The 20,685-nt window shown below is 44.0% G+C and overlaps 1 protein-coding gene across 1 annotated transcript in view; it reads right to left on the reverse strand.

Moving 5' to 3' along the window:
* Positions 1–7,234, reverse strand: part of zc3h15 (zinc finger CCCH-type containing 15) — a 35,774-nt gene extending 28,540 nt beyond the window's left edge. The window contains exon 1 of the mRNA XM_043693449.2: positions 7,078–7,234. Within this exon, the coding sequence (XP_043549384.1) occupies positions 7,078–7,149 (72 nt within the window). The 5' untranslated portion in view covers positions 7,150–7,234. The remainder of the gene's footprint in view (positions 1–7,077) is intronic.
* Between the last annotated feature and the right edge of the window lie 13,451 nt (positions 7,235–20,685).

A 20,685-nucleotide genomic window follows, 5' to 3' on the forward strand; every position in this document is an offset into this window, starting at 1 on the left:
AGTTTAATTAGTTGAATAAAATTCAGAAATAGAACTGGCCTCCTTTTCAGCCTTGACAGATGTGATACCATGCTAAGCCCTTCCCATTCATGGTCTGCTCAGCAGGGTGACCAAGTGCTGCTTTCACATTTTATAGATCTCTAGCAAACAAAGTTGACAAGGCAGGGTGATGCAGCTTCCTTACATTAGTTAAAATATAGCTTCAGATGTTTTTCCAGAAAAAAAACTCATCTCAGCTGGTTAACTAGTTAGTTGCATTTTTGGGTTCAGTTTAAACAAGGAATTTTATGCAGAGACACTTGTGTCCCATTACCTCTAAGTAATAATCTTTAAATGGACTGCATACAATTAAGAGACTGATAGAGACACTTAAAGGTTCAAACATCTTTCTTTCAAATAATGAGAAAGGATAATTTGTTAACTTGATTTGTTTTTAAACATGGTACACAACAAAAATGTACATGCATATTATATCATTGAATATTTTTCCATCCCACTGTATCAAAACTGCTGCATGTCCTTGGGAGTATAAAATAATCACATGCTCCAATTTATACCCATCTAAATTTGCTGATTTGCCTTTGTTGGAATTTTGAGTGCGCTAAATTATGTGCTTCACTGACAGATAGGTCTTAAATCTCACGAAGCATTTTTGGAACAAAAACAGATAAACATACACAAATTAATATAGTAAATGTAACCTCATCCAAACCAATACCATCTTCTGGTAATTTAGTTGTGCTTAAGATGGGAATGTATTGATTCTGATCTTATTCCAGCTGGGATATTAAAATGCTAGTTGCAATGTAGTTATAAGTCTCTGCAAATAATTTCAACGAAGGTGGTGCTCAGGAAAGATGCTTTAACTGCCCACTTCATAATGGAAAGCAAGGCTTTTACAACTGCATTTTCCCTAGCTGATAATGCTGGAAAGATTTGTCCAGGAGTAATGTATAACAGCTTCAATACCGAAATGTTTGGCAGAATTTTTTGTTAAAGGCAGGAGCACAACTGACATGATGTTTATTGTCAGACAGCTCCTGGGAGAAAGAAAGAGCAAAATATAGAACTGTGTCCTTGTTGAGATGGGATTCAACATTGCTGACAGGATGTTCAGAAGAATTTTAAGATTGGATGATGGCATGATGCTCAAATGCTGGTAAGTTGCATAACGTTCATATACATGTCAGCAATATACTTCCAACTGGTCCCAAATGAAGACTGAATGCAACTATCACCACGATAAAAATATCACAGCTCAGACTGCAGATGAATTTACTTACCTAGGTTCCACCTCTTGCAAGTCTTTTAAGGAATCAAAGCCAAGCCAGCTTTATACTTGTGAAATTTATGTATACCACAAAAAAAAAGCATTTTCATATAAGCAACCCAAGATAACAAGTAGCTCTTGAAAGGCTGACTTTAAAATACATTCTTTTCTGGGGATGTATGCATTGTTGACATGCCCTAATTGTGTTTGAATGAAATTGCTTGCTAGGTTATTTTAGGAGACAAGGTAAAAACAATGACTGCAGATGCTGGAAACCAGATTCTGGATTAATGGTGCTGAAAGAGCACAGCAATTCAGGCAGCATCGAGGAGACAGCTCAGAGTGAGTCTCAAGTCACGTGTAGGACAGACAAGGACTGAACTTGTTTCCTTAAAAGACATTAGCAAACCAGATGGGTTTTTACAATTGATTATACTGAATTACACTATACTACATTTCAATTCCAGATTTAAATTTCTCCAGCTGCCTTGATGACGTTTGAACTTGTGGCTTCAGAGATTTAGCCCAGGCTCTAGATTACCGTTACAGCAACATTACTGTTACAACATCACTTCACTGCAAAGTATCAGTACTCAGGTAGCAAAAGCAAGGATACATTGGCGGTGTGGATGGATAAATTGCATCTTTGACAGGGCATCAATATCCGATGAGAGTTCATGGCACACAGCAAGAAAGGTACAAGCATTGCTTGGATACAGTCCTTTGAGAAAGAAGTCCCCAAATTGGAAAACCTTCCAAAGATAAAGCATACTAAGAAATCATGTTGGCAGTTGCCTTCAGCTATGTGACCCATCACTTTACCAGACCTCAATGTAAATGCCATCACTTTACCAGACCTCAATGTAAATGCCTAAGGAGGTCTTGCCTGAAAAATCAAAAATCAGAAGACAATTCGGAAAGTAATTAATTAGTACCCAGCAGATGTGATGGAAAATCTCAACTGTTACAGAGCAGAAAGAAGCCATTCAGCCCATCACATTTGGCTCTCCAAATCCTGACTTAGTGTCATTCGCCTGTCCTCTCCGCATTATTTCGATTTAATAACTGAATGCCGTGAACCTGCCTCCATCATACTTGTAGTAATGCATTCCAGACGTGAAGTGCTCACTATGTGAAAACATTTTTTCTCTGGCACTTAGTTCTTTCACAAATCAATTTTAATTGGTGTCATCTTGATCTTGAGTTTTTGAAAGAGTGGGAACAGTGTCTTCCCATCTGCTCGGTCTGGACCTCATGATTTTGAATACTTCAATCTTAGCCTTCTCCTCTCCAAGCAAATAGTTTGGAAAAATGGGACTATCTTCAGAACTGAGATTTCTCATCCCTGGAATGATTCTCAAAAACCTCTTCTGCACTCTCACCAAATGTATCATTTCTAAAGTGTTACACTAGAATACACAATTCTCCAGTCGAGGCCTTACTGATGTGAAACACACGTTCAGTATAACCTCCCTGTTCTTCTAATCTATGTCATTATTAATAAAGCCGAAGATACTGTCTGCTTTAACTGCACTCGCCACCCCTAATGAGTTATGCACGTCTCTCTGCTCCAGTACACTTTTTAAGAGTACCGTTTGTTTTATATTATCTGTCCATGTTCTTTCTGCCAAACATGTTACCTCACCTCTGCCCATGAAACTCTAAGCTACCTATCCACCCACTCCACCAACCTGTCAACGTCCTTTTGAAGATCTAAACTGTCTCCTCCGTTTACAGTTCTGCCATGTTTTGTACTGACTACAAGCTTTGAAATTGTTCCCTGAACATTAAAATAGATTGAGTATAAATCAGAAAAATCAAGAGTCCCAATATCAACACACTGGGGAACTCCACTACAAAGCTTCCTCAGTCCTGAAAAATATCAATTAACTGTTACTCAGCTAATTTTGCATTCATTTTGCTACTGTCCCTTTTATTCCAATAACTAACTTTTCTCAAGCCCACTGTATGGCTTTGCATTATATCCATGTAAACCACATCAACCGATTCCTCTCATCCATGCAAAGTAGTCCAGAAAATTAAACATGATTTTCCCTTAAAAACGTCTATGCTAAATCTCCTAATATTTTAAAGAAATCATTAATTCATAGCCAAGGGCCCGAGCTGTCTTCTTGAACCACTGCAGTAGGTATCCATTATATTGTCAAGGAAGTAGTTCGAGGATTTTGACTTAGGGACACTGAACAAATGATTTTCAAGTTGGATAGTGAGTAGCTTGCAGATGATGGTGTTTCTGTGTATTTGCTGGCCTTGTCTTTCTGGATGGGGGTTTGGAAACTCCTCTCTTAAGAATCTTTGAATTTCTGCAGTGCAACTTGTAGGTGGCACACATGCTATTACTGAGTGTCGGTGGTAGAGGGAGTGGACGTGGTGGCAATCAAGTAGGTTGCTTTGTCATGGATGGTATCAAGCTTTCGAGAGCTGCTGGATGGATGGTGCACTCAGACAAAAGTGAGGATTGCAGATGCTAGAGATTAGAGTCAAGCATGTGGGGCTGGAAAAGCTAGCAGGTCAGGCAGCATCCGAGGATAAGGAAAATCTACATTTCGGGCAAAAGCACTTCATCAGGAATCTTGATGCACTCATCCAGGCACATGGGAAACATTTCATCACACTTGACTTTTAGATGGAGGACAGGCTACATGGAGTCAGACAGAAAGTTATTCACGGTAGGATTCCTAGCCTTTGACCTGCTCTTGATGCCACCAATTTTTGTTTAATGGAACCCCTAGAATGTTGACAGTGGGTGATTTAGTGTTCGTAACATGATTATAAGCCAAGGGACAATAGTTAGATTAGCAGCTGGATAAAACCACCACACCATCACTTCCACCCACATTTACCCATGTGACTTTAGTCTATCTAGAATTATTATTCCCAGAGGTTTTCCCATTACCAAAGCTCAACTGACTAGTCGAAGTTTTGCAATTTCTGTTGTTCAAGGGCATATCATTTGCAATCCTCCAGATGTCTGGCACCATGCCCAAGTCCAGGGAAGACTATGGCTAGTGCTTCTGCTATTTGCACCTTCACTGCCTTCAATATCATTGAATGCATCTTATCTGGCGCTGGCACCTTGTCAACTCCAGCATCTTACCCAATACCAGTAAAGGAATCAAGGATTATGGGGAAAAGGCAGGAAAGTAGAATTAGGGATTATCAGATCAGCTATGATCCTGTTGAATAGCATAGACAACCCAATGGGTTGAACGGCTTACTTCTGCTTCAACGTCTTATCCACACCGAATCTCCAAACAGCATCCCACCCAGACTCTCACCCCCACACCAATCTTGCATTTCCCATGGTTAATTCACCGAGCCTACACATTTGTGGACACTGTGGGCAATTTAACATAGCCAATCCACTTAACTGCGCATCTTTGGACTGTGGGAGGAAACCCACACAGACATGGGGAGAATGCGCAAACTCCACATAGACAATTGCCTGAGGGTGGAAATGAACCCGGGTCCCTGGCACTGTGAGACAGCAGTGTTAAGCACTGAGTCACCGTGATTTTTACGTCTGCATATTCTGAGCTGATGTCCTTAGGTTTAAGTATTTTTCCTCCAATGCCATTTCAGTCACTAATGCATTTCACCTTTGCTAAGCTATCAGTTTTTTTGTAAATCATTCGCCAACTTTAATCGAAATCGTCACTCTCAACAGCCTTCGCTTTTCCCTTCCATTCTAAAGAGTCACAACAGACTCTAACCATTAACTGTTTCTATCTCCACAGCTGTTGCTAGACATGAGCTACTCCTGTATTTTTTTTTAGTTTTTCTGTCATTGCTTTTGAATTCACACATCCTAAATCTCCCAAAATTACCATCTGACAAGTTATTACATAAGAAGCATCTCCCTAATAATCATAGATGGATAATGGTACCAAATTGAAACATTATTTAGTGGATGTTAGAATTTCTAACAACTGCCGTGGTTCAATTCATAGTGATCACACTGGAGTTAGAAAGTTGTGAGTTAAAGTCCCACTCCAGAGGTTTGAGCTCAGAAATCTAGTGCAGTACTGAGGGGGTGCTGCACTGTCAGAGGTACGGTCTTTCAGACAGGATGTTAAACCGAGGTTCCAAGTGTTCTTTCAGAAGTATGTAAAAGATCTAATGGCATTATTTTGAAGAGGAGCAAGGGAGTTATTCGAAGTGTCCAGTCCAATTATTATCTCTCAATCGATATTACTACAGATTACATAATTATAACATTGTTATCTGAGGGAGTTTGATACACAAATTTGATGCAATCCTTCCTATATTACTGACTAATTGAAATTACTTAATTGGCTGTAAAACATTTGCAATAGCCGAAGATTATTAAAGCTACTAAGTATTTATTTAGATTTTTGTTCTTTAGACAGGGAGTAAACAATTATGGAGCGCAGAATCCATGATTTTACTGAATGGTGAAACAGGCTCAAAAGATTAAATAGCATCCACTTGGTCCTATGTTTATACACCTTACGTTGCCTGCAATTACAGAATTAATAAAAGAAGCAGGCCATTCAGCACATCTGGTCCAGGATGGTATTTGTACTCCAGTCAAACATGCTCCTATCTGTTTTCATCTAAAACCATAACTATCCCTTCTCTATAACATAGTTCTCTAGCTTCTTTTAGATACACCAATACCATGTCCTTCACCCACTCCATGGTAGTTGGTTTCACATCTTAACGCCCTACTGGATTTCTTGATGACTCTTATATTGCTGACATCTCATTATGCTCTTCCTCATGAGGGGTGACATTTTCTCTATATCCACTATCCAAATTTTATGTCCTGGTCACCCAGTCTTCATTTTCACTAGAAAAGAGATATTGTCAAACATTTCTTGATTTAGTCCACATATAAGGAGTTATTTCAGAACACACCTTATGTTATAATGCAATACTAAAGTAGCCACAATTTTTAATGCAAGAATGTTAATATCACTTCAGTCTACAGACAAATTATATACAAAACAGGGCTTGCATTTCAAGCCAATGAAGAAGTCAGTAACTTGAAATATCAGCTATCCAATTTTCCCACATATACTGCCAAGTCTGAACATTTCCAATATTTTGTATTCCATCATGTGCTCAGTTCTCCTAATATTTTGCTTTTGAAATAAAAGACAATGCTGACATTTTGCAAATTATCCCAAGTGTTCTGATTAATATGCCCTTAAAACCACATGGACTGCAGAGAAAACATTGTTCCCCCTCCCATTATAAACAGGCACTGTGAAAAGCAAGAAGAAATAGGAAATGAAAACAGAAAATGTTGGAAATGTGCAGTGGGTCAGGCAGCATCTTGCCATGGGGGGCGCGGGGCGGGCGGAGGGATAGGGAGGGGAAGAGGGAAAAACTGTAAAACATGAGTTAACATTTACAGTCATTGGGCTTTTATCAGAATTGTTAACCGAAAGGTAGGTTCTTGCCAAACAGAAGACGCTGACCGTAGGCTGTGGTGGGGTGGGCACAGCATTTCCACCTCCCTCACATGCCTCCTCCCCATGCCCACAGAGCCACCTCTCTCTCTCTCTCTCACACACACACACTCAGGGCCTAACACACACGAGTTAACAGGGTCATTAAACTGAGCACAGAGCAGGGCAGTGGAGAAGACAAACAGGTGTGTGTGTGTGTGTGTGTGTGTGTGTAATCGGGCCCTTCTCCTCCCAGCCCTGGCTCTGTCTCCGCTGCGGCCGAAGGGTGACCGCACGTTCTGTTGGCCTGGCCTGGCCGAAACTGTCGGCGCTGCGAATGGCGCAACGCCCGCGCCTCCCACGACTCACCTCGATGACCTTCTCTTTTTTCTTCTGCTCAGCCTTTTTGCTGGGTTGACTCGAGGATTTCTTGGGCGGCATCGCAGCCTGGGTGTCAGTGTCCGCTCCTCCTGCTTGCCACAGCCGGCCTCAGGCGTAGGCCCGGTCCCACACCGCCGCCGCACTGGATTGTGGGTGATTGCAGCTCAGCGCGCCGCGCACGCGCCGACGCCCCGGGCAACCACAATGGGAGAGGGCGGGGCCACCGGCATATCGTCCCGCGCCGGCCGATGACGTTCCCTTACCTGGAGGAATCCCACACCCGGGGCAATCCCACAACTGAGGGTATCCCACACCTGGGGGTTTGCCACACCTGGTGAGAGTCCCGCACCTGGTGAGAGTCCCACACCTAGGGGTATCCCGCACCGGGGCAATCCCACACCTGGTGAGAGTCCTGCAACTGAGAGTATCCCACACCTTGAGGTATCCCGCACCTTGGGGTATGCCACACCTGGTGAGAGTCCCGCACCTGGTGAGAGTCCCACACCTAGGGGTATCCCGCACCGGGGGAATCCTGCACCTGGTGAGAGTTCCACACCTAGGGGTATCCCGCACCTGCTGAGAGTCCCGCAACTGGGGGTATCCCGCACCCGGGGGAATCCCTCACCTGGGGAGAGTCCCGCACCTGGTGAGAGTTGTACCTAAGGGTATCCCACATCTGGTATGAGTCCCACGCTTAGGGGTATCCCACACCTGGTGAGAGTCCTGTAACTGGGGGTATCCTGCACCTGGTGTGAGTTCCACACCTGAGGGAGTCCCACACCTGGGTTATCCCGCATCTGGGAGAATCCCTCAACTGGTGAGAATCCCACACCTGGGGGCATCCTGCACCTGGTGGGAGTCCTGCACATTGTGGAATCCCACACCTGGTGACAGCCCGAGAGCTGGGGGAATCCTGCACCTGGTGAGACTCCTGCACCTGGGGGAATCTCACATCTGATGAGACCCCGGCACCTGGTGAGAACCTGGTGATGTTCCCGTACTCCATCAGAGTCCGGCACCTGGGGCAGTCCCACACCTGGTGAAAGTCCCGCACCTGGAGGAATCCAGCATCTGGTGATACCCCTGCCCTGGTGAGAGTCCTGCATCTGAAGCTATCCCACACTTGATGAGAGTCCGGCACCTGGGGCAATCCCGCACCTGGTGAGAGTCCTGCATCTGGGGAAAAACCCGCACCTGGGTGACTCCCACACCTGGTGAGAGTCCCGCCCCTGGGAGTATCCCCACTTGGGGGAATCCAGCACATGATGAGAATCCCACACCTGGAGCTATCCCGCACTTAATAAGAGTCCCACACCTGGGGTATCCCGCACATGGTGACATTCCCACACCTGGTGAGAAACCCACACTTGGTGACATGCCCACACCTGGTGATATTCCCTCACCTGGTGAAAGTCCCACACCTGGCGGTATCCAGCACCTGGTGAGTATACTGCACCTGGTGAGTGTCCCATAGCTGGTGGAGTCCCACAACTGGCAAGACTCCTGCATCCGAGGGAATGCTGCATCTGGTGAGAGCCCTGGGCAAATTCTGTACCTGGTGAGAGTCCCGCACCTGGTGAGAGTCCCGCACCTGGTGATATCCTGCACCTGGTGAGAGTCCCGCACCTGGGGATATCCTGCACCTGGTGAGAGTCCCGCACCTGGGGATATCCTGCACCTGGTGAGAATCCCGCACCTGGGGATATCCTGCACCTGGTGAGAGTCCCGCACCTGATGAGAGTCCCGCACCCGGTGAGAGTCCCGCACCTGGGGATATCCTGCACCTGGTGAGAGTCCCGCACCCGGTGAGAGTCCCGCACCTGGGGATATCCTGCACCTGGTGAGAGTCCCGCACCTGATGAGAGTCCCGCACCCGGTGAGAGTCCCGCACCTGAGGATATCCTGCATCTGGTGAGAGTCCCGCACCTGGGTATATCCTGCACATGGTGAGAGTCCCGCACCTGGGGATATCCTGCACCTGGTGAGAGTCCCGCACCCAGTGAAAGTCCCACACCTGGGAATATCCTGCACCTGGTGAGAGTCCCGGTAATGGGGATATCCTGCACCTGGTGAGAGTCCCGCACCTGATGAGAGTCCCGCACCCGGTGAGAGTCCCGCACCTGGGGATATCCTGCACCTGGTGAGAATCCCGCACCTGGGTATATCCCACACCTGGTGAGAGTCCCGCACCTGATGAGAGTCCCGCACCTGGTGAGAGACCTGTTACTGGGGATATCCTGCACCTGGTGAGTGTCCCGCATCTGGGGATATCCTGCACCTGGTGAGAGTCCCACACGTGGGGATATCCTGCACCTGGGGATATCCTGCACCTGGTGAGAGTCCCACACCTGATGAGAGTCCCGCACCTGGTGAGAGACCTGTTACTGGGGATATCCTGCACCTGGTGAGAGTCCCGCACCTGGTGAGAGACCTGTTACTGGGGATATCCTGCACCTGGTGAGTGTCCCGCATCTGGGGATATCCTGCACCTGGTGAGAGTCCCACACCTGGGGATATCCTGCACCTGGTGAGATTCCCACACCTGGGGATATCCTGCACCTGGTGAGAGTCCCACACCTGGGGATATCCTGCACCTGGTGAGATTCCCACACCTGGGAATATCCTGCACCTGGTGAGATTCCCACACCTGGGTATATCCTGCACCTGGTGAGAGTCCCACACCTGGGTATATCCTGCACCTGGTGAGAGTCCCACACCTGCGTATATCCTGCACCTGGTGAGAGTCCCGCACCTGGTGAGAGTCCCGCACCTGGGTGAATCCTGTAGCTGGTGAAATCCCACTCCTGGTGAGAGTCGTGCACCTGGGAGAATTCCGCACAGTGAGAGTTCCACTCCTGGGGATATCCTGCACCTGAGGATATAATGCACCTGGTGAGAGTCCCACACCTGGGTATATCCTGCACCTGGTGAGATCCCACACCTGGGTATATCCTGCACCTGGTGAGAGTCCCGCACCTGGGGATATAATGCACCTGGTGAGAGTCCCGCACCTGGGGGAATGTCACATTTGGTGAGAGTCCTGCACCTGGTGTGAATCATGCACCTCATGAGAGTTCCATACCTGGTTAATGTCCCACACCTGGGGGAATCCACACTTGGTGAGAATGCTGTATCTGGGGATACCCCACACATGGTGAAAGTCAGCACCTGGGGGAATCCTCCACCATGGAAAATCCAGCACCTGGGGGAATCTTGCACCTGGTGACTCCCACTCCACCAAGGACATGCAGGTCCTGGGCCTCCCCCATTGCCAAACCCATCCCACCCGACGCCTGGAGGAAGAATGCTTCATATTCACCATGGGACCCTGCAGCCACACAGGATCAATGTGGATTTCACCAGTTTCCTCATTTCCGTTCCCCCTTCCCTGTATATACCATCCAGCTTAATTACCATTCAGCTTTGAAACTGCTCGGTGCAGTTGTGAATCCTGTCCAGCATAAAGACTACTCAGCATAAATAATACCCAGTATAAATAATGCTAAATATAAATCCTGTCAGCAAACGTCCAACCAGATGTAACACCACTTGGTGTAAATGTGATCATGTTTAAATACAGCGCAACATAAAGATGTTCAATATAGATACCACTTAGCATAAATATTGTTAGGTGTAAATACTGTCTGGCATAAGCGTTTCAGTTAATAAAATCATCACGGCAGGAAAAAAATATTACCCACTGTAAACTCCACTCAGTGTAAATATAACCCAGTGCAAATACAGCCTGATGAAAATGCTGCTTGGTGTAAGTATAGCCCACTGTAAATCCCGTCTGGTGTAAGACCCATTGAAGTAAATCTCACTCACTGTAAATCAGTTTAAAACTGATGGAGTAAATCCCGCCCAGTGGAGTAAATCCTACCCAGTGTATATCCGATCCAGTATAAAATCCATTGAAGTAAATCGTACCCAGTGTATATCTGGCCCAATGCAAAATCCAGTGGAGTAATCATATCTAGTGCCAAACCCACCCTGTGTAAAACCTTTCAAGGAGAAAGTGAGGACTGCGGATGCTGGAGATTAGAGCTGAAAATGTGTTGCTGGAAAAGTGCAGCAGGTCAGGCAGCATCCAGGGAACAGGAGAATCGACGTTTCGGGCATAAGCCCTTCTTCAGGAAATGGGCTTATGCCCGAAACGTCGATTCTCCTGTTCCCTGGATGCTGCCTGACCTGCTGCACTTTTCCAGCAACATATTTTCAGCTAAAACCTTTCAAGGTCAATCCTATCCAATGTAAATGCCACACAGTGTAAATGCTGCCCAATATAAAACCTGCTGTGGTTCTGTCCGCCGAGCTGGAAGTTTTTGTTGCAAATGTTTCGTCCCCTGTCTAGGTGACATCCTCAGTGCTTGGGAGCCTCCTGTGAAGCGCTTCTGTGGTGTTTCCTCCGGCATTTATAGTGGCCTGTCCTTGCTGCTTCCGGTTGTCAGTTTCAGCTGTCCGCTGTAGTGGCCGGTATATTGGGTCCAGGTCGATGTGTTTGTTGATGGAGTTTGTGGATGAGTGCCATGCTTCTAGGAATTCCCTGGCTGTTCTTTGTTTGGCTTACCCTATAATGGTAGTGTTGTCCCAGTCAAATTCATGTTGCTTGTCGTCTGCGTGTGTGGCTACTAGGGATAGCTGGTCGTGTCATTTCGTGGCTAGTTGATGTTCATGGATGCGGATCGTTAGCTGTCTTCCTGTTTGTCCTATATAATGTTTTGTGCAGTCCTTGCATGGGATTTGGTACACTACATTAGTTTTGCTCATGCTGGGTATCGGGTCCTTCGTTCTAGTGAGTTGTTGTCTGAGTGTGGCTGTTGGTTTGTGTGCTGTTATAAGTCCTAGTGGTCGCAGTAGTCTGGCTGTCATTTCAGAGATGTTCTTGATGTATGGTAGTGTGGCTAGTCCTTTGGGTTGCGGCATGTCCTCGTTCCGTTGTCTTTCCCTTAGGCATCTGTTGATGAAATTGCGAGGATATCCGTTTTTGCCGAATACCTTGTATAGGTGTTCCTCTTCCTCTTTTTGCAGTTCTGGTGTGCTGCAGTGTGTTGTAGCCCTTTTGAATAGTGTCTTGATGCAACTTCGTTTGTGTGTATTGGAGTGGTTGCTTTCATAGTTCAGGACTTGGTCTGTGTGTGTGGCTTTCCTGTGTAACTTAGTGGTTAATTCTCCGTTTGGTGTTCTGTGTACCCTCACGTCTAGGAATGGGAGTTGGTTGTCCTTTTCTTCCTCTCTCGTGAATCGGATTCCTGTGAGTGTGGAGTTGATGATCCGGTGTGTTTTCTCTATTTCCGTGTTTTTAATGATTACAAAGGTGTCATCAACGTATCTGACCCAGAGTTTGGGTTGAATTTGTGGTAAGACTGTTTGTTCTAACCTTTGCATTACTGCTTCTGCTATGAGTCCCGAGATCGGTGAGCCCATGGATGTTCCGTTGATTTGTTCGTATATCTGGTTGTTGAATGTGAAGTGTGTTGTGAGGCACAAGTCCAGTAGTTTAAGTATGCCGTCTTTGTTGATGGGTTCAACGTCCTGTTGTCTGTTATGTCTGTTCAGCAGGTTGGCTATTGTTTCTCTGGCTAGGCAACGAGCACCCGAGCTACAAATCTTCTCACAAACTTTCAATATAAAACCTGATGGAGAAAGTGAGGACTGCAGATGCTGGAGATCAGAGTTGAGAGTGTGATACTGGAAAAGCATAGCATGTCAGGCAGCGTCCGAGGAGCAAACGAATTGACATTTCGGGCCTAAGCCCTTTATCAAGCATGAGTTGATGAAGGGTCTATGCCCGAAATGTCAATTCTCCTGCTCCTCAGATGTTGCCTGACCTGCTGTGTTTTTCCAGCACCACACTATCAACTAAAACCTGATGGAGTACGTCCTACAATGTAAATACAACCCAGAGTAAATACCACTCAGTGTAAACCTGCCAGTGTAAACCCCAGTAAAGTAAGTCCCACTTGGTGTAAATCCTGTCTAATGTAAATTCACCTGTAGTAAATCCTGCACAAAATAAATACAGCTAGGTGTAAATACTGTCCAGTGTAAATACTACCTGGCATAAAGTAGTGTTTTGTCATATCTACTTATGGTCCTGGTAAAATACAGCTTCATGACATCCTATGCTCTGAGAGGATTCCCAAAGCAGTCTAAAGAAGTGCTGTCATTGTTTAGAGTTTGCAAATTTCCAACTACCCAGTCATTACGCAGGGCTGTGGAAGACAAGTACAGTGGCTGCAATATGGATAACAGACCTTTACATCCATAATAACATTTTTGTGGTAAGTGACACCACTTAAATATTAATGGCTCTTTCAGGTCATGAATATCATACAATGGAGACCCTAATACCCACATGGCCTTTACAATGCCGGTAATTTAGAGAAACCAATTGCAAGGTCCACATAGTGTAAAGTAATGGAGAAAGTGATGGAAAGTGCTGTGTGTAACAGACATTGATTTGTTCTGAATCTGTTTAGCAACCTCTTTCTCCATGGTCATTAAAAGATTGCTAGTTGCTAGATGGTGTTTGTAACGAGGAACGTATTAGTGACTTCCTGTGTTTCCCAATTTTTGCTTCAAAGGATGTTTGCTTGTAGTTCAGAAAGGTTGCTTTATGTGAGGTACCAAGACAGAAGGCAGGCAGTAGGTGAATTGAACAGATCATCATGGAGGTGTAGAATGTAAGGTTTCAACTAGCTTGTGAGTCTTCATCAGTCAGCAAATGTATGGTCATGATATTTGCGAGGACAGGAAACCAAGGAGGGGTGTAAAGCAGAGGGTTACATGTGATGCACTTTGTTGCAGTTGATTGAGTGTCAATAAGTTGTGTTTGCTCAAAAACTGCATGAATCCATGTAAGACTCTGTTAACTCACTTTTTAGATTAGAATCAGTCTAAACATTATGGCACAGACAGGAAACACAGAGGGCTAACACCTTCAACATCTCAACATCTTATCTGCGCTGACACCAATTGTTACAGTTAACCTGAGAATGTGACTTCTTAAAAAAAATGTTTTGTGATTTACGTGTGAAAGAAATAAAACCATCATGGTCATTCTAACAGATAAGAGACTTAACAAACAATCAAGGTATTTTTCAATGTATAATTTCAGTTACATCACACTGTAAACTTTTGTTATAAATTCTATGTTTTACAACTGTGTACTCCACAATGACCTGATGAAGGAGCGGCGCTCCGAAAGCTAGTGCTTTCAATTCAACCTGTTGGACTATAACCTGGTGCTGTGTGATTTTTAACTTTATGCCTCAAAAGTGCATGGTATTCATTTGTGGAGAAGGAGAGGTCATGTGCTGAAATCTGGATTGTTATAGCTCCCCGAAGGCTAAAGTCTGATCATTCCCAAAGATACTGCATTGGGATTAAGTTCAACTTTCCATCCATCCAAGTAGATATGCAGTTCCTTTTAGGCACTGGCATTGTGGAGATGGAATTGAATAGCTGGAGATGGAATCAATGAGAGGCATCTTGTGCTGCAATAGTCTCGAAACTTTAGAATACCTTCATTAAGGTTCTAGTCTAATATTCAGAAGGCTGGAGCTTGGGTGGCACACCAGATGTCATCAGCATGGATGAACTTGTGAGATGTGGTTTTAGCAGGTCGTTTGTATGTATATTCAACAGCCTTGGGGCTAGCACCAAGCTTCATTCTACTCTGTTGGCCAATCATTTTTATGCATTTCTGTTTTGCTCAAGGTGAATTACCTGTTTCACTTAAAACAGTGGTTATAACACAACAAGATGCTAGATAAATGTGAGTACAACAATGTCAGGCTATCACTTAACTTGTCTATGGGATCGCTCTCCCAATTTTGGGGTAAGCTTTAAAAGTTGGGAAAAATTTGCTGCAATTGCTGTTGTCATTTCCAGTGTCTGTGTCAATGCCATGATGGTCCAGCCAGATTGATTCCTTTCTTTGGATTGGAGGGTGGCTAATGTTGTCCCACTTTTTAAGAAAGGAGGGAGAGAGAAAGCAGGGAATTATAGACCAGTTAGTCTGACCTCAGTGGTGGGAAAGATGCTGGAGTCAATTATAAAGGATGAAATTATGACACATCTGGATAGCATTAACAGGATAGGTCAGAGTCAGCATGGATTTATGAAGGGGAAATCATGCTTGACTGATCTTCTGGAATTTTTTGAGGATGTAACTCTGAAGATTGACAAGGGAGATCCAGTGGATGCAGCGTACCTGGACTTTCAGAAAGCCTTTGGTAAAGTCCCACATGGGAGGTTAGAGAGTAAAATTAGGGCGCATGGTATTGGGGGCAAAATACTGACTTGGATTGAAAATTGGTTGGCTGACAGGAAACAAAGAGTAGTGATAAATGGCTCCCTTTCGGAATGGCAGGCGGTGACCAGTGGGGTACCGCAGCTTTTTACAATGTCCATTAATGATATAGATGATGGTATTAAAAGTAATATTAATAAATTTGCTGATGATACAAAGCTGGGTGGCAGGGTGAAATATGAGGAGGATGTTAGGAGATTACAGGGTGACCTGGACAGGCTAGGTGAGTAGACAGATGCATGGCAGATGCAGTTTAATGTGGATAAATGTGTGGTTATTCACTTTGGTGGCAAGAACAGGAAGGCAGATTACTACCTAAATGGAGTCAAGTTAGGTAAAGGGGCAGTACAATGCGACCTAGCTGTCCTTGTACATCAGTCAATGAAAGCAAGCATGCAAGTACAGCAGGCAGTGAAGAAAGCTATTAGCATGCTGGCCTTCATAACAAGAGGAATTGAGTATAGAAGCAAAGAGGTTCTTCTGCAGCTGTACAGGGCCCTGGTGAGACCGCACCTGGAATATTGCGTGCAGTTTTGGTCTCCAAATTTGAGGAAAGACATTCTGGCTATTAAGGGAGTACAGCGTAGGTTCACGAGGTCAATTCCCAGAATGGCAACGTTGAAAGATTGCAGCGAATGGGCTTGTATACCCTTGAGTTTAGAAGGCTGAGAGGGAATCATTGAGATGTATAAGATTATTAAAGGATTGGACAGTCTGGAGGCAGGAAGCATGTTTCCACTGATGGGTGAGTCCCGAACCAGAGGACGCGGTTTAAAAATAAGGGGTAGGCCACTTAGAACAGAATTGAGGAGAAACTTTTTCACCCAGAGAGTGGTGAGTATGTGGAATGCTCTGCCCCAGAAGGTTGTGGAGGCCAAGTCTCTGGATACTTTCAAGAAAGAGTTGGATAGAGCTCTTAAGGATAGTGGAATCAAAGGTTATGGGGATAAGGCAGGAACAGGATACTGATTCAGGATGATCAGCCTTGATCATAATGAATGGTGGCGCTGGCTCAAAGAGCAGAATGGCCTACTCCTGCACCTATTGTCTATTGTCTATTGTCTTTAAACTTTATTTGATACAACTGAGTGCTTCAATAAGCCATTTCAGAGTGCAGTTAAGAGTCAACCATATTGATGTGGCCCTGAGGTCAGCCAGACCAAGTAGGATTGCTGATTTTCTTCCCTAAAAGAGAGCGATGATGTGGAAGTGCTGGTGTTTGGACTGGGGTGGACAAAGTTAAAAATCAGACAGCATCCGAGGAGCCCAAAAATCAACGTTTTGGGAAGGGCTTTTGCCCAAAACATCGATTTTCCTGCTCCTCGGATGCTGCCCGAACTGTTGTGCTTTTCCAGCACTACACTCTTGACTCTAATCTCCAGCATCTGCAGTATTCACTTTTGCAAACAATCACACAGCACCAGGTTATAGTTCAACAAGTTTGTTTGAAAGTTTGCGCTTTTGGAGTGCTGCTCCTTTGTCAGGTAGGTAGTGGGGCAGGATCATAGGACACAGAATTTATAGTAAAGATCAAAGTGTCATACAATGTATTAAACAAATCTAGATTGCTGTTCAGTCTTTAATCATTTAGAATGGGGATTTCAATTGATTAATATATAAATTGCAGAACTTCTTTCAAGTCACAGTCCCAAGACAACTTAAGGTTTTATCAGTATTAAAAAAAGTGACATCTCTCAGTTCAGACAATGAATTAAAGGTATGAGGTTAGAGTCTGTCTGCGTCCCAACCTTCGAGTTAGATTGATTCTGTTTCCAAGTAGGAATTTATAAAATGTCACATGGACTGACTGCCTACAGATTGTGTGCTTTTTGAACAAAATAGAATGTAGTCACCAATACAAATCTGGAAATGCAAATTCTCCCCAATTCATCAATTGACAGTTCCGATGCACCACAGTGAGAAGTCGTAATGACCTCCTCGGGAGACAAACACAGGAAACAACCGATAGGGAACCCTTCATCGTCTGGTACTTCCTGGGAGCGAAGAAACTATGCCATGTTCTTTGCAGCCTTCAACACATTATTGATGAGGATGAGCACCTTGCCAAGATCTTGCTTACTCTTCTACTTTTCGCTTTTAAATCGCCAAACCTTAAAAAGACCATTGTTCACAGCAGACTGCTCAACCTTCAGGACAACATCAACCACAGCACCATACAGCTCTCTCATGGCAATCATTGCAAGACATATCAGAGTGTCGACATGGATACGACCATTACATGTGGGAACACTACCCACCACGTGCATGGTAGGTACTCGTGACTTGGCCAACGTTGTCTATCTCATACGCTGTACGCAAGGATGCCCTGAGGTATGGTATATTGGCAAAACCAAGCAGACGTGGATGAATGGGCACCACGCAACAATAGCCAGACAGGGATGTTACCTCTCAGTGGGTGAACTTTTCAGCTGTCAAGGACATTCAGCCTAGGATCTTAAGGTGAATGTCCTCCAAAGTGGTCATTGCGAAAGGCAGTAATGCAGATTTGCTGAGCAGAGGGGTGATAACCAAGTTTGGTACCCATGAGGATGGCCTCATCCAGGATCTTGGATTTATATCACACTACAGGTGACCCCACTATACTATACACACACAGTAGCACAAATACAAACACACTTTTACACACGATCTCACTCACACAGACTCTCTCACATACACATGCACTCTCTCTCTCTCTCTGTCTCACACATACACACACGCACACCCTCCATCACACTCACGCACACCCTCTATTAAGCATGCACACACACACACATTCTCTCCCTCTCTCGCACATACACACACACATGCTCTCTCCCACACACAAACATACACACTCTCTCCCACACACACACATACTCTCTCTCCCTCTCTCACGCACACGTCTATGGGGTGAATTTGCATTTGCAAATTTGCATTTGCAGGTACATTCTATTTTGTTCAAAACGCACACAATTTGTAGGCAGTCAGTCTATGTGACATTTTATAAATTCCTACTTTGGAAATAGAGCCAGTCTGACTCAAGGTTGGGATGCAGACAGACTGTATCCTCACACCTTTAATGCATTGTCTGAGCTTAGATGTCACCTTTTTTATGATTTGGAGATGCCAGTGTTGGACTGGGGTGTACAAAGTTAAAAATCACTCAACACCAGGTTATAGTCCAACAGGTTTAATTGGAAGCACACTAGCGTTCGGATCGACACTCCTTCATCCCCTGATGAAGGAACGTCGCTCCGAAAGCTAGAGTGCTTCCAATTAAACCTATTGGACTATAGCCTGGTGTTGTGTGATTTTTAACCTTTTTTATGTAATGATAAAATCTTAAGTTATCTCGGGACTCTGACTTGAAAGAAGTTTTGGGATTTACATATTTATCAATCAAAACATGCATTCCTATTCTAAGTGATTAAAGACTTAACAGCAATCTAGGTTTGTTCAACACATTGCATCAGTTGTATGACACTTTGATCTTTTACTATAAATTCTGTGTCCTATGATCCTACCTCACTAGATGAAGGAGCAATACCCCGAAAACTTGTACTTTCAAGTAAACATGTTGGACTATAACCTGGTGTTGTGTGATTTTTAACTTTGTCCCTGAAGGGTGTTAGTGAACCAGATCTGTTTTTGCAGCAATTGACAATTCTAGATTATATTGACTTCCAATTTCACCATCTGCCATGGTGAAATTCAAATGAATATTTCCAGAACATTACCTTGGGGCTCTTAGATTACTAATGTGGGATCATGTTCAAATAATGACCGGAATCGGTGAGGGGCAAAAATAGCTTCTTTTATTCAGTAGTACACAGAAGTTCGAGGCAGCAATAAAATCCCGAAGTACAGTTCTTACAAGAGCCTCTTTATACAGCTTTTTACATATATTAAAATTACATTACTATGGTGTTGCATTATTTTATCAAGAGTAAACAAATGTTTGAGGTGCTTCTGTCCTGGGAGACAGGAGGTGAGTTAAAACGTTCTACATGCTGGCTGCTACTCCTGATAGGATTAAGAGTGTCTGTCTGGTTTGCTTGCATAATTAAGAGGTGTTAGTCCTTTTGTATTTTAAGTTAGTAAATATTAGTGAAACATACCAGGTCTATATGCTGTAAATTAGTTAGAAATTGTACCTGTACTTAATAAAAAATAAAGGATATTAAACTGGTTACCACAGCTGGCTTGTTTAATTTGTTTTCTATTTGCTGGTGTGAGCTTCATTCATTCATGTAATTTCTCTTAAGAACTGTTTTGACAGATAGTTTCTTAAAGGGATAACAGCCAAATTAAAAGGTATAACAAGTACATACTAACTGTGGAAAATATTTGGTGTTCTGTAATCTATTCAGTTCTGAGAGATAGCTGGTAAGGGCAACATAATACTATAATCTTTCATGGAGACACGATGGTAGGGATGATATTGTTCTGAATACACTACACTTATTCTGAGGTAAGTAAGTCTAAATACTGCATGTAGCAAGGGCTGATAAGATGAGAAAATGCAGTAATGGGTTGGGTGGGTTGTTTTGATTAGAAAAAATGAATGAAACCATGTTATAATAGGGAGTTATGAATGAATGAAACAGAATGCAGTATTCACTTGTGAGTGGGTTAGTAAAGGAGTTATGAATGAATAAGCATACAACTCTTGTGGGTGGGAAATATAACGTACATGTGAGTCAGTTAGTGAAGGGACCTTAAATAAAATATCTCACTAATCTAGTGGCACTAGCACTATGCCATATTGTCTCTTTCAAACTTCTCACCCTCAATGATGGGGGGGCTTGCATATCATACATTTACTGCCTTTATCTGTGCAACTGGTAAAGTTTGGATGGCACTGTTGAAGGAGCCTTGGTAAATTGCTATAATGGAAGTTGTATGTAGCAAATGTATGTTGGTAGTGGAGGATTTGAACATTTAAGTTGTTGGAGGGCTTACTGATTAAGCAGACTGTTTTAGCTTGATGATGTTGAGCTTGTGAGTTTTCAAAGCTATACTCATCCAATTAAGTGGAAAGTGTTCTATCGCACTCCTGACTTGTGCCTTAATAATGAAAGAAGAGCTACCATTCCATTAATGTTTAATTTCTCTCCATCACAGAAAAATAATTTTTTTAAAACTTATGATCACATGGCGGACAGGCACTGGGGAATCAAGAGGTGAGTTACTTACCATAGAATTCCCAGTCTCAAGTGTGCTTTTACATGTAGCCACAGTGTTAGTGTGCTTCGACCAATTCAGTTCTGATCATTGGTGACCCCTAGACTGCTGAT

Source organism: Chiloscyllium plagiosum, unplaced genomic scaffold (assembly GCF_037043375.1).
Source record: "Chiloscyllium plagiosum isolate Xiang-an unplaced genomic scaffold, Cpla_swu_hap1 HiC_scaffold_7, whole genome shotgun sequence".
Lineage (NCBI taxonomy): Eukaryota > Metazoa > Chordata > Chondrichthyes > Orectolobiformes > Hemiscylliidae > Chiloscyllium > Chiloscyllium plagiosum.